This window comes from Aplidium turbinatum, chromosome 6, assembly GCF_918807975.1.
Source record: "Aplidium turbinatum chromosome 6, kaAplTurb1.1, whole genome shotgun sequence".
In the NCBI taxonomy this organism is placed as follows: domain Eukaryota; kingdom Metazoa; phylum Chordata; class Ascidiacea; order Aplousobranchia; family Polyclinidae; genus Aplidium; species Aplidium turbinatum.
The window spans coordinates 30995026-31009806 of NC_137477.1; the positions used below are offsets into that span (position 1 = coordinate 30995026).

At 37.3% G+C, this 14781-nt stretch overlaps 1 protein-coding gene across 3 annotated transcripts; it reads right to left on the minus strand.

The window, feature by feature from the left end:
• Window positions 1-6086: 6086 nt before the first annotated feature.
• LOC145771665 (all trans-polyprenyl-diphosphate synthase PDSS1-like) lies at window positions 6087-14318 on the minus strand. 3 transcript variants are annotated; one of them, XM_082583394.1, is made up of 9 exons: window positions 14048-14318; window positions 12923-13273; window positions 12342-12472; window positions 11427-11568; window positions 10838-10949; window positions 10303-10400; window positions 8496-8690; window positions 7693-7773; window positions 6087-7098 (listed from the first exon to the last, which is right to left on the minus strand). In XM_082583394.1, the coding sequence occupies exons 2-9, from the start codon at window positions 13229-13231 to the stop codon at window positions 6958-6960; spliced, it is 1209 nt and encodes a 402-aa protein (XP_082439520.1). In that variant the 5' UTR covers window positions 13232-13273; window positions 14048-14318; the 3' UTR covers window positions 6087-6957. The 3 variants fall into 3 exon arrangements, with proteins under 3 accessions (XP_082439520.1, XP_082439521.1, XP_082439522.1); XM_082583395.1 differs by lacking the exons at window positions 12342-12472; window positions 12923-13273; window positions 14048-14318 and having other exon boundaries at window positions 10838-10945; window positions 11427-11561; XM_082583396.1 differs by lacking the exons at window positions 12342-12472; window positions 12923-13273; window positions 14048-14318 and having other exon boundaries at window positions 11377-11480.
• Between the last annotated feature and the right edge of the window lie 463 nt (window positions 14319-14781).

Below are 14781 nucleotides of genomic sequence, written 5' to 3' on the forward strand. Positions count from 1 at the left end.
TCGATGGCGTGAGTTCGATTCCTACCCCTGTCATTACCATTAACCAAACAAAGCAAGAATCAAATGTCTGATTGCTAGAAGGGTTACAAGGACTGTAATCAGCTGGTTTATAGAAAAAATTGACCTATGTTTAAAGCGTCTACCGGTCAACACTCCAAGGTACAGTACTGCATTAACCTGCAGATTACAAATAGGTAGGCCTACCATATTTTCATCGCCTAAAAAGAGGACAAGTTTTGCCAACGGATAAAATACAAGCAGAATGTTTCGTATGAAAACTTTTTGACATCTTTTTGGATAATTATAAACCTATGCAGCAAAAAAACAGACACCAAAAAAACAGGCAAGTTTGTTTGTTTCTCGAAAGCCGATTTGTTAGATTTGTGCGACAAAATAAAAATGTGATGTAGGGCTGTAGGCCTAATAATGTCATAAAAATGTGACAAATCAAGCAGTATCTGCAGGTAGCCATGCCTTAACTTTTTTATAAAAAAAGATCAGCTTTAACGAAATCATAAAATGACTTGCACGAAATATAATTGCAATTGTAGGCCTACACGGCCGTTAATGAGATGCTAAGAGCAGACTCAACTAAAAGGCTATTTCTTTCCTTGTGCCATTGTGGTGCTTCATAGATTAAAGTCATTTTACATTTGCACCCACATAAGTTGTAAGTATCCATGCCACGATTTATTTTGAAATAGGCTGTATGCAGTGCCGGTGTAACGGTCCAGGAGTTACTGCGGTCTGAAAGTTACCGTAACTTCTGGACCGCGTATACGCGGTCTGAAAGTTACTGCCAGTCCAGAAGTTACTAAAACAGGGTTTTCAGATTTGACGCTTGCAGCAGATTTGTATAAATGATTTCAACATTGGAAACATGTTGAACTTGAAGACTTCCACCATTGCATCTTAACAACCTGATTTACAGCAGAAACGTAATTGGGAATGAAGCGAAAATAAGATGAAAGTTAAAAGATGAGTTTTGTACCAGAAAATGTTGCTGTTTTGGAATGAAATTTGAATTTGTAACCTAACAATTTACGTAGGCTATCATTTTAACCTGATTTGTTTGTATTATACCATTTGAAGTTGTGTCCGTGCCTTACGTGCGTTGGCAAATAAATTTGCATGGGGAGGTGATTGACTAGATGACCACTTAGCCTATAGTCTTCTGCTGTCATCCTGATTGTGCTATAATGCAACCTACGATTCACAATGTAGTGTTATGAGTGTTTTATTGACTCATTGTAGGCTATATGGCTCTGTTGAAACAAATAATTTAATTGATCATCGCTCCAAACATTTCAAAGTTTAAATTGGGTTATACGTGAATCGGTGGCATTTAATAAGCTATAGGCTACAGCAACAGGCCTTAATATATCGTGCAAAGTTTGCATTTGAAGGCTGAATTGTTAGCCGCTGGTCTTGAGTTGTAGTTGACGAACATAGTCTTTGACTATATTTTATCCTACGCCTATTTCATGAAAGTTAAAACCAAAGTTTTCTAGTGAATGAAGCACTGAGCCTATTTTTGGTCTGGTTTTTCATAACTACCGTTTTGAAGAAATATAAAGTAACTTAGGCTACATGTAGGCCAACCAGTAGTCAAAACGCCATCAACCTTCAGTGAGTAGGCTATCACAGTCTCACACGCGGGGAAGGCTTTAGCTTTTACGAAAGTTACAGTTTCGGTAGAGAGTTTGTCTTGTTGAACCATAGCCATAGGCATACGAAGCCGAGCAAAGTTTAACATATTAAAGATTATTATATTTACAAAAACCACAAAACTACGCAACAATTAAATATCGAACGTTTTCGACATCACAAGATGTCCTCTTCAGGAATAATATACATACAACTTAACTACATCTGAATAAAATACAATGGTTAACTAAATCTATAAACAGGAAAATACAAAAACTGCACAGTACTTCTGACTAGCTCAAACTCAACGATAGGCTCCACGAGAATCAAAGGTAACTGCATCAAAAGGTGTTAAACAGATCACATGATATGGTAAAAAGGCAAGGTGCAAAAAATATAATTTTAAAATACAGAGAGCAAGAAAGAAGAGCCGCAAGCAGACAATTGTCTGTTCAAAAGTGGATTGTGACGTTTTATGTAGCCTACAAGGCTTCCAAGATCTTAGTTTGATACTCAGACCTGCCTCTGGACATGATTTCAAATTGCTTGATAGAAACGTTGTTTTGACATTCTGTAGCCTACGGTACATGAGAAAATGTGATCTTTAATGGCGCTTTTCTGTACAGAATTCAAATTGAGGTGTTCCCCAGCTCTAGTCGATAAATGTCTTGTTAACATACATGTCTTGTTGACATTTTACGAAAGTGTTGAACACTTTGAGATTTCAATGAATTTCCGTTGGACTCCCATCGAAAACACGTGGCACGAAACTTAAAAGTCTAGAATTATGGTTTCGTGGTGAGAATATTTATCCTTGGGATTCATCTTTCGCATAGGCCTACTTGCAGAGGTTTTAATCTACTGATCAAGTGAAATTTCAGTCCATTTACAAGTTTTCCCAAAAGAATTTCGAAAAAGCACACCCACTTACAAAAGCAGTAACTTTTGGACTGCTTCTGCGGCGTTGCAGTCTGGAAGTTACTGTCAGTCCAAAAGTTACCAGCAGTGCCAGGCGTTTTCACAATCGATAGAAAAGCGGAAATGGTTTTAACTAAGTGTAATGAATTCATTACTCTCAAACTAATGCAAGCTTTTCAGTTAACATTACAAAATACTTATAATTATTAATCTGACCTTTTGAGAGGTTAAAAATTTAATTATTTTTTTGAAACAAAATTGAATAAAATTTAAATGAAATATTTGGCAACTCTTGTAACTTTTGGCATGCAGTAACTCTTGGACTGCTACACCGGTCTTTGGGATGTGCAAACCGTGCGATCGCACAGGGCCCGCAAATTAGGGGGCCCGCCATTTACTCAGAAAATGCAGTAATTTTGTCATTTTCAATGGAAAAATTCAACAAGTGAATGCAGCAAAGGAATTCGCAACAAAAAAACATAGAGACTCAACGAATTCAACCTATTTCGTCGCCTGAATATTTCGTACCCTGAAAAGATCGAGAAAAAAAAATGACATAGCCGAAATCGCTGATCGGAGTTGCCGCAAACATTTCAAAATTTCTTGATCTTTTCAGGGGACGAAATAAGTCGAAATTTAATTTTGTTACACGATTTCAGGGGACGAAATAGGTTGCATCCAGACTCAACATATTGTAGAGACATAGCTTTATTTCCGAAAAATGCCAAAGAAAGCATGATCTTATCCTTTTGCTATGCCACCGGACAGCACCATTTCACAGTAATATTCATACCTAAATTTTTGTTGAACATCCTCTCAGAATGTCCCAAATTCAAAGTAATTTTTCAAAATTTTCTGGGGGAGGCCCCCCAGACCCCCCGTCGCTGGTTGTCGTCTTTGGCGATCACGCCGCCACCGCCGCCCCTCCCCTTTCAAAGTACCTATAGCTACGCCACTGAATTGGATTATTGTCATTGGGGCCCGCAAAAGCATATTCCGCACAGGGCCCGAAAAACCCTAAGACCGGCACTGGCTGTATGTTATGCATAGTGCACTTTAGAATATTTTTTCGATTTGCTTTACTTGACAAATTAGCCAAACTATTAAGTGGGTAATCAGCAACGTTTACAAGTAAAATAATAATTTATTGTAAAACAATGAGAACCTTAAAATGTAAATAAGTTATGTCAAACTCTTTTGCCAGTTTCGGAGTTTTTTTAATGTTTTATTTCTTTGTGATTTACTCATTTTTTGATATTTACAATTTTTTTTTAGTTTGTTCCAATTTTTCTTTTTCATAAATTTGTTGATCAGATCTCCTCAAATGAGGAAATTTCCTCACAAGTGAATTCGCAGTTCCGCTTGCACTCATCGCTGATCTCTATTTGGCTACTTAAGACAATCGCATAGCAATGTAGTATGTTTCAATGAACGTCAAAGATTGTTTAAAACAGCAGATCAAATAGTAGACTACGTTAATGGTTTTTTGAAAATCTATAGGCCTGAATCAGAATGTTGCATTGGTACAGAAATATTTGGAAATTGCGAAAAAGTCACATAACAATGAAATCCTGTTGAAAATATGAGCAAAAAACTGAAAATGTAAAAAAGAAGACATTTGAGCATTTTTGGGTGTCCTCGGAGGACAATTTATTTTTCTTCAAAAAAGAGGACAAATCCTCTTAAAAGAGGACATATGGTAGCCCTACAAATAGGCTATGCTACCCGATCCTATCCGCCATCTTCAGCGATGCCTAGCACCTACATGGCTTGGAGGTAGGGCCTGATTTAGCTGATGGGGGGCCCGGGGGGCCCCTTGTGTAAAAAATGTTTCGCGCCCAGGGCGCGAAAAACCACCTCTACGGACAGTCGGACACAGTGGCCATTAATCCAGCACTGCACTACACCGTATTTTGCAGAAACTTCAAAGGCTGAAAGAAAAAAAGTAATGACACAAAATCACATTTTGTCCACGTAAGCCCTTCAAAAGTCGGGGGCTCGGGGCACCTGCACCCTATCTGCCCCTCCCCCTAAATCCGGGCCTGCTTGGAGGGGAGTTAAAAGTACAATTGCTGTATCAAAGTATATCTATGATGAATTACTTTATTGGTATAAAACAAAAACCATAACGCCTCACGCAGAATCTTATAATTAAGCAAAATCTTACAAAGCTGACTTTTGTATCTGATAAATTGATTTTTTTCAACAAAACTTTTGTCATGACTCCAATCGCCTCAGGAAAAAGCACACAAATGTACAGAATCAAGAAAATGAAATATCTTCTGACAAGAATAGAGTCAATGGTCAAACCCACAACAATGCTTGATAGGCTATATGAACGAGTTGGCTCATAAACATGATTGAACTGACTCGTGTGAAAAATGAATTCGTTTGTAGTAATAATGCAATCACCTAACTTTTATGATGGCAATGGAAGAAGAATATTTGAGTGTTACAACCTTATCGATGTTACTTTCATACCCGGTCTGCCCTACTAAAAATTAGATGAGCCACCACTAAAAAGTATTATTCAAACGGTTGGTTTGCCAAGGTTGATGGTAGCCTAGTTTTGCTTTATACAGTACACTCCAATCAGGCTTACAAACAACAAAAGCATAGCTTTTAAAGTACAGTATGCAAAAGTCTAGAAATTATTGGCTGTAGATAATTGCTGTAACCAGAACAAAAATTTATGTCTTTCTTAACTTCGACCAACTATGCTTCGATCCCAGGCTTCGACATAGGCAAAATAATGAGGTTATAATTTGGGCTGATGAGTGATAAAGAAAATAGATAATACCGTACTTCATGTAAAACAGCCATCATGGCAACAAAACGCTACAAAAGTTCGGACATCTCCCTCACTCAATGGATGCTATTGACCTGTTACTACAAGAGATAAGTCGCTGCACGCAGAAAAACAGCAAGCCCTTCTTCCACTGGTAATTTTAAACTTATATTACTGACTTGAGTGACTTCAGCTGACATTTGAAGAAAAACGATCAAAACTTTGAGGTGACCGAAAGACGATAATGATGTCATAAATGCGTTTGTAAATACATGGTTGGTCACAATGTTTTTTGTCTTGCATTCGATTTTTCATATAAATGATTTGTGTAATTTAAGTGACTGGTGACCCCCATACTGATACTGCACTTCGAATATTTTGACCGAATTTTTGTCAAAAAATAATGAAATTTTCTTACTATAGCGTCAAAATGATTGGGGGGAGCGTGCCTCTGTTCCTCATGATGGCTGCGCTACAGAGCCTATATCTACCTGGTAAGTGTTCGTTTTCTGTTTATTCAACCATGCTTAGGCTACCAGGTTTCTTTTCCATCACCAGCAAATGGAATCGAAAACTCGAGGTGTTATGTCTGGACGAGTTGACCAGAGCAAAACTATTGTACGCCCGAGTTGTCAGTTCGATCTTTTCAAGGTTTGTCGCTTCAGTCACTTTGAAGAGTCGCCTTCGATGCCTTCAAGACTAAGTTTGCTCTTTCAAAAACAAAGTGTTCTCGTATAAAATATTTTACTTTGCACACGCAACAAACGGACAGGACTAAATAGAGCAACACCTCTATAAAATCCAATAAAATAAAACTTGCATGGCAAAATCAAAATCTGAAAAGAGTTTGAAAAGTGGTGTTTTAAAGGAATATTGGAAATGCCGCGACAAGAGAAATCGTTTCGACAAAGTATAGCCTACCGCACTGCAAAGAATGAAGACAGAAACATAGCAACAGTTAGATGATAACAGAAAATTAAAATTTGTCATAACTAAATCGTGAAGTAGTTAGCCCATTACAAAAACTATATGGTAGACTTGGAATGAACGGCCAAGAGAGAACAGGAATTGAACTGGCCAGTACCAATTATCCACGTACCCAAACAGTGCTCGACGGATAGAAGGCATGACAAAATAGCGAGCCATAGTCGCAGCTCTTCATAATAATAGAGGATAATACTGGATGGTGATCACAAATAACTTGTATCCAGTAGCGGATCCAAGAGGTACTTGGACGCGTGCATGTAAATTTTCTCGCTCGATCGATCAAATTTTATTGACCTAACAAGAGGCATAGGAATCGCGTGCTTTCAGCAATAGACAGGGGGTTGAGAATTCTTGTGCCCCTCAATAACTGAGAAAATAATGCAACATTCCAAAATAAAATACATTGCTCACCCTACTGGTGAACAATTAAATTAACTTATTAGGCCTATAGTGTTAAAAGTATGAGTTAAAAATTTTCTTATGTACATTCTGTACAGTACAGCGGGGAGAACGCGGACGAATACCTTGGCATCAATATCAAAGGCACTTTCATTGCAGGATAACAATTGTCGTTACACAATTTAAACATCATTGATGGTAAAGTTACTGTAATTTTGCTATTTGCTGCGGTTGATTATAATCTTGGGTAGCTGCGCCAAAGCGGAGACTTCGAGAGAATCATTCATATTCTTGAGTTCTTTCAATCCCAACTTACAATATTCATCCGCGAGTTGACGTGTATCCTCAATCGCATCACTCTGTTCGAAACAAAAAAGTGCTATCAGTCTCCTGACCCGAAGTTGACAAATGCCATTGAGTATTATTGACACCTAACGGTAGAGTTTAAACAAACCGACGCTTGCAGCGGTATCTTGGGCAAAGCGCTTCATCACATTTTTCAAGGTGGACATGCCGGCTGCACAGCCCTGGTCCAACAGCACTCAAAAGCATGTGACTGTGTCTTTGACAGGACGCTTAAATGCATGCCTGAAGGTGGACACAAAGCTTGGCTTCGTTGCTTTCCCGTCTTCTTAAACCAAATCTTCAAAATCAGGCTTGGATACGACACACCATAAAATGGACACAGATATTTGCTTCCGTGCTTTCCCTTTCAGTTAACCTAAAATATGAGATGCTACGAGATATTGCACTTTTATTGCAAGCATCTCAGACATATTTTTAAGACAGACAAACTCTTCTATTAAAAATAACTATTTAAAAGTTTCTTTTTGCTTAATTTAAACGAAGAAAGGTTTTAAATTGATTGATGCTTTTATAGTTTCGCTCCTTCAATCGAGAATAAACGATAATATTTCCAATAAAAACTTGTGTAAAGAGTCCCACCGACTGACCTGAACGACCATTTGTAAAGCACGATCAACATCTCCTTCCCCTTGAAAGCGTCTTGTAATCATGTCGTTCAGTTCTGGATACTGCAAGAAAAAAAAACAAAAAAAACTAGAACTTCGCTAAACAGAATTCATGTGGCTAAGCAGATGTTGATGATCATCAAATGAGCTAAAACCTCAATTGCTAAGGCAACAGGGATCAGTTGTCAGTAGATGTAACAGAAAATATATTTCGCACTTGCTAGTGCATCTTCACTTCTGATCAAGAACTGATGATGCACTAGCAAATGCGAAACATATTTTCTGTTACATCTACTGACAACTGATCCCGTTTGCCTTAGCAATTGAGGTTTTAGCTTTCTAGATATGGACCAGGGATCGTTTCAGAACAAGAATAGGTCAGAAAGCGAGGCAGACTCCGACTCAGCAGCAGCCTAAAGCAGTTAGCTACACATCAAATGAGTCACGAGATTCCAAATAAGAATGCATGACGTAAGATAAAGACAGACTCGTCTACGTTGCCCGACAACTGAGATAGAAAATGTGACATATCTCGTGCAAGCAAACTATTTCTTAAGTGTAGACAAAACGATCTGAATCAGCCTAATGCTGTTCTCTAGTCATGTCTGAGTCATGTGCAATGCATTGTGCAATAGCGAGTCTGTGTTCCAAAAGCTTGTGAAAAACCGATGTTACCACAGCATAAGGTTGAAATAGGTCGTTTATGGAATGGAATGAGGTACGATCATGCTGCTCAAAGCAAAAGTCAATCTATCACACAAGCAAACTATATAACCATTAACCACCTTTTCACAGGCAAAAAGGACAGGGGCTGTTGCGAGACCGAGTTTCAGATCGGCAGCTGCTGGTTTTCCCAGTGTTTCGGACGTGGCAACGAAATCTAATAAATCATCGGTGAGTTGGAAAGCGATCCCGATGTTTTTTCCATATTGATACGCGCAATCCACCACTGACTGGTCACAGCCACTGAGACTTGCCACCTGGTCCAAACACAAATTAGTGATAACTCCGAGCTAGAAATTACAAACGATTACACGCAGTGTAGCATGAGTGACAGCTTAGCTATCTTCTTCTGGCCAGGTAAAGCTTTTTTAATGTCTACTTCCGCTGGCTGGCGATACAAGAAACTTTACCAAGGAAATTTTCTTTTCTTATACAGTACAATACCCTGGGATTATTTCTTTTCTTTACAAAAACTAATTCTAGTGTAGTTTATTTCGCCAATTTAATATCTTTTATCACAATTTTTTATGACAACTCAAATAAAGCCTTTCTCACAGGTTAAAAGGAAGTTCATACAAGGCATGTGTAAGAAGCATGATGCGTGATGGAAGTAAATGCTGGACGATGGAGAGGATAGACATTAGGTGAATGCAAACGACAGAAATGAGGATGGTTTGTATGATGTGTAGCAAGATACTTCTCGACAAAATTAAAAATGATGTCTTGAGAGAGTGGACTAATATTGAGAAGTACTTGCGTGGTCAATGGTCATCATCTGAGATGGGTTGGACAGATTGAACGACTGGATGAAAACAATTTGACAAAGTGAGTTCGGAATAAAATAATGACAGAAAAAATGAGAAAAGGAAGACCAAAGAAAACATGAGATGACACCGTGAAAGATGACACGACAAAATAACCTCGATGATTAAAGACGCCAACAATGGAGAGAGATGGAGTCGCTGCAGAAAATGGTCGACCCTGATATTTTGCGATAAAGACTAAGCCTCTTCAAAGCAAAATATATGATGATGTTTATGGCAACCCAATTCGTCCTTGTACAAAATATCACTTTCAAAAATTCTGACTAAACAGTAGGGAAAAGTGTTTTCAGCATAAATTTCAGTAATAAATTTATGATTTTCGCAGTAGGCCTAATATATTGTTTGTAAGCTTGTTTTGCGTTCAGTAAGTTGGAGCTGATAGAGCATACGATTACACAGAGTGCAATAAAGGGTCTCAAATATGTAGTCCGCGATGTGTTTTGGAATTATCTTTTACAGAATTAAAATGGCAACCTGAAACAAAAGTACTTGCACAACGAAACGCTAAACGAAATCACAATAGCAAAATGAGATACTTTTCCGAAACCCATAAACGTATTAGTGAAATGTATGCTAAAAGGACTTGAACTCCCTACTGTTTAAGAAAAAAATTTTGGAAAATGCTATTCTGTGCGAAGACGGATTGGGTTGCTATAAACAATGAGATGAAAAGCAAAACTTAATTTGAGGATTCCGTCGAGTGGTTTCATTGTGGATCAAATGACCGAAATGACCCGTTTCGGTGAGTCCGATTTGGTGAGTTTCCTATTCGGTGAGAGTCTTTTTCAGAGAGTTCCCTATTCGGCAATTTTTTGAATTTTTTTTTTAAATTATCGGGTACCGTAGCCTAATTATCATTGCCGCTTTTACATCGTTTTAACGTTGAAATCGTGCAGAAAAAAATAGAAATAAAATGTTTGAACAATTAAATGAAAATTCGTCATGTCAGTTCAGTTGAGTTGTTTTTATTTATATCCGGTCTAAGAGCATACCATAGGTACTTCAACAACAAAAAGCAACTAGTTCTGTAGCAATACAAACTTACCGCTTTGCAGCAGTTTGCAATCAGACTGGCTGTTTTCTTGTAAGTCTTCTTTATATAATGATCGAAGCGATTGTGGCTGTCTTGCTGCATAAACTCCCCTACAAAATCATAGTACACACATCGATTTACTTGGGCTGGGCAGTGGGCATATTATTGGATGCTACTGTTGATAATATTCGCAGGTTCACATGTAGATCAAAGCTAGACTCTATGAATAAGTGATATTCAGAGTTGGCAAACAGTGTAACAGTGTCGTAAATTGTAGTGGTCAGATTTAATTTCGTTATGCTAGCAATGTAAACGATATCTCCGAACAGCACAACCTCAAGAAAATTACCAAGTCTTGCCTCATTCGGGTGTGGTGGCACATACGAGTCGCGTCATTCAGGATTACAACAACCGTACCGCATCAATCCATCATTATGAAATACAGTAAAGTTCGGCTGATACACATATCCCCTGTCCCCATCTTGGGACCTGGCTATTTCGTTTATGACAACAGGTTCAATAACATGAGATTGAAATAAAATCTTACCTTTGACGAGGTCATCGATAATGGTTGTTATCGTTGTAGTAACATAAGTGTCGTCAATTTCGGCAAGAAGACGCGACACTATGGCCATAATGTAATTCCCTGCCATCACTGCCTAAACCACATTCGCTAAGTGTTGGGCCATGGTCAGAAGTTTAGCATAGGCGTCAAAATAATAAATTGCCGCATAAACAGCAGTGGTTTAAATATCCAGAAAAAAAAGTCATTTCTGCAACACGATACAACGTTGCAATAATGTAAAACTGTTGACACTGAAAGATACAATGAAAAGGTGTCAGGAGCTGGGCAAAGCTGTACACATAAAGCTCAAATTGTTTAAAAAAAGTGAAACTTGCATACAGGAACTAAAAAACAGCATGTGAGTTGTTACATACAAAACTTCCAACAACTGTTATGATAACACACAGAGATATTTTTCAGCGAAGCTTGAGCATCAAGTATAAATAATTATTGTACCGGCACTGAAAGTTTCTTTTCAGAGACAAGACATTTTCAGATTTAATGGAATCTGATCTACTCACAGTTTAGTGAAAAATGGAGTCTGAAAAAACTGATTCGTTTCACTTCTCACATTTTTATCTCCACAAATGTAATTCACTGAAGATTTTCCACGGCGGACGTTCGATAAATCTATGACATCATCATGGATTAAACTTCCAATGTGAATCATTTCCGAGATCAATGCCACTTTCCTCTGGTTCTCAAAGATCATTCTACAGCAGCATTTAGCAGATAGTCATTGTCAAATGAAGGCTCACAAAGACTTCATGACAGTGGCCCCTGTAGAGTCTAAACACTCATTGTCAGGGTTGCAAGTTAAAATTGGACTAGTTGTGTGGACTAAGGGTTCAGTTTAAGATTATGATCTGTCAACCTTTGGAAATGTTTGCCAGTATTTAAAGGGTCTGCTACTATTCGGTGAGTCCGATTCGGTGAGTCTGATTCGGTGAGTTCCTAACCTCTAACCCCTAACCCTAAAACGGTAATGATAATTAGGCTATGGTACCCAATAATTTAAAAAAAAATTGAAAAAATCTCCCGTTAAGGGATCGGACTCACCGAATCGGACTCACCGAAACAGGCCATTCCGGTATTTAAATACCAACAAAGCCAAACAATGCACAGTGTTGCAACTTCAATTGTTTTGCTTGCAAAACTGGGCTAATTTTGCATCTTAATTGCAGGAAAATTTAGCAGTTACTTGTGGTATCATTGAGTCCTTTTCTTTTGAACCGACTTCAATCAAATAAACACCATTTTTACTCAAAAACATCTTGCAACACTGACAATGGTTATTTAGAGGTATTCCATAACAATACAAAAACTATACTCTGAAATTGATGTACCGGTACCTATGTTTCTGTTACTGACAAATAAAACATTGATTGACTGAAACAGCTGTGTAGCCCTGTTAGTGTTATAAACACATGCATCTGTTGATGTTATAAACACATGCATAAACTACAAAACCAGTTGAGCAACATACCGTGCTTTTCTATGATGGTAATTGCAGGCCCTTGCCATTAGAAAAACTGTTAAGGGCCGAAGACTTTTCCCTTTTCCATCGAAATAGTAACAACACATCTCTCTCAATTTCAAAATACTGGTCTGCAACAACTGGAAACCACACATGTGAAGAACAAGAAGTTATCCTTAATGCCTAGACTCTTGCCACAGCCTTTTAAAATACCATTATATATCACGTTCTAGCTTTTCTTTACTTTTTCCACAAAATGCCAAATGAGACGTGAGGATTCTGTAGCCATAAGGGAATATGATATCCTCTGGCCTACATCTAATCATCACAAAACAATTTAAACATTATTCATACACTAGTACAGCATCAGTATTACAATTTAATATTAATGCCTTAATCAAACAAAGTCAAAAATATAGAAACAAAATCTTATTTGGCAGATGTTTAAAAGATAACACACTGCTTTCATATAGGCCCAATTTTCACTGAATTATGAAAGATGAATTAGTATTGTTAAGATTATGAATTATGAATGATGAAGTGTTATTTCACTAAACTTAAGTATTGAAAAAAAGGGAAGAGGATCTAACCTGTGTGATTTCATGATCAAATCCATCCAAATCTTCATTAAGTATTAATTTAATTTCATTGAATGAGGTGAAATCTGTTAATGAGTTTGCTGTTTGAAGAGGTCCAGTGTTAATCTCACGATATAATGCAAAGTAAGGTTTGTTATTGTGTATCGTACTGTGTAAATTTCTTTTTCCAATCATATTAAAACTTCTTTTTTTTCTATCTTTGAATAAGCATGTGCAATGGTGTGTAATATATATAGGCCTACTCCAATTGTTTATCCTCTGCAAACGAGTCAGGAACTTGCAACAAATTGATGGCAACATGATTTTAAATAAAAAAGATTAACCAGAACAGCTATTGACATTCTGTAAGACACAATGCTTGATGTTAAAAATAACAGTATGCTGCAATGATATAAAAAAAATTTAAATAGAACAATGTGACTCAAAAGATAGTATGATAAAAGAAAGTCAAGAGGTAAATCAGGCAAAAAAGTACCCTTACCAATTTGTTGCAACACCATCAGGGATATCTAAAGAAGGGGATACAAAGGCTCAGAGCGATTGCTGATTCTCATGACACTAGAAGGGCGGTAGTTGGTACCGCGTTAAACATGCGTTTTCTTTTAAATTGCAGAAAGTTTTGTAGTGCAGCTGGTACACTCAGCTACGCAAAACAGTTAGCAAGTGTTATGTAGAACATATTTTCAGAATACTTGTTTGGAAAGACAGTTGAAAGGTTACCAGTTAGCTGTTTTTTTGACAAAATCTTTGCAGTTGGCTAAGTGTAAAGCAAGTATACGGGTAGTTAAATTAACAAGTGATTATGAGCATTCATTGAATATTCATACCTGGTTGCAATAGTGCAATGCAGGTTGTCATAACAAAGTTTATTAAATTACTACGGTATGTGCCAATTGTCATTTTACCATAAACAGAGATTATTTAAAATAAATAGAAGCCCTTCTAAAGTCAAACGTAATAACAGCCTTCGTATCCCCTTCTCTAGATATCCCTGAACATCATACACACGCTTCATTATTGATACAATAGGCTACATAGGATACATATCAGAAGCTTTGCTGCTAAGTACACAGGCTTTGCCCCCTGATACATTGCCCCCTTAACAATATTACAAACCTTGTATTATGCTTTGTTTCAATCCAAGATCCAATACTCGATTATAAATTGGGGAAGAGCAAACTCTACATTGCTTGCTCCACTACAAGTGTTACAAAACAAGTTCATTCGATCCTGCTTATTTTTGCCGAGGTCAACAAATACAACTGTTCTTTATCACCAATTTAATGTGCTCAGAATTGACGATATTATTAAATTAGAGACTGCAAAATTTATGTACAAATATGTGCACAAAATGCTGCCCCGGGCCTTTGCTGGCTGCTTTATTTTTGTAAACGAAATTCACCATCATAAAACCCGTCAGAACCAAAAGAATGATTTATATATATTTGCCTTCTACAACGTCAAACTCTGGTAAGAAGATGCTATGTTTTAATGGAGTGAAACTATGGAATCAAGTACCAAAAGAAATAAAAGAAAAGTCTTATAATGTTTTTAAATTTAAATATAAATGTTTATTAAAGAATTTGTACAATGATCACTCCTGAAACGTATCATCCGCTTATTTCTCTACACAATTTTTTTTTTATGTTGCCCTGTGTTATTCCATTGTTAATGTATTATGTAAAGTGCTGGTATTGTGCTATATAATATACAGTGGAACTCGGTTAATCCGGATTCGATTTGACCGGCGAATCCATCCGGTTTAGGCGAAGATCCGGATTAACCGATGACGGTTCTAATTTTTAATCATTTGTACTTCTAGTTTTATCCGGATTAGGTAAAGATCCGGA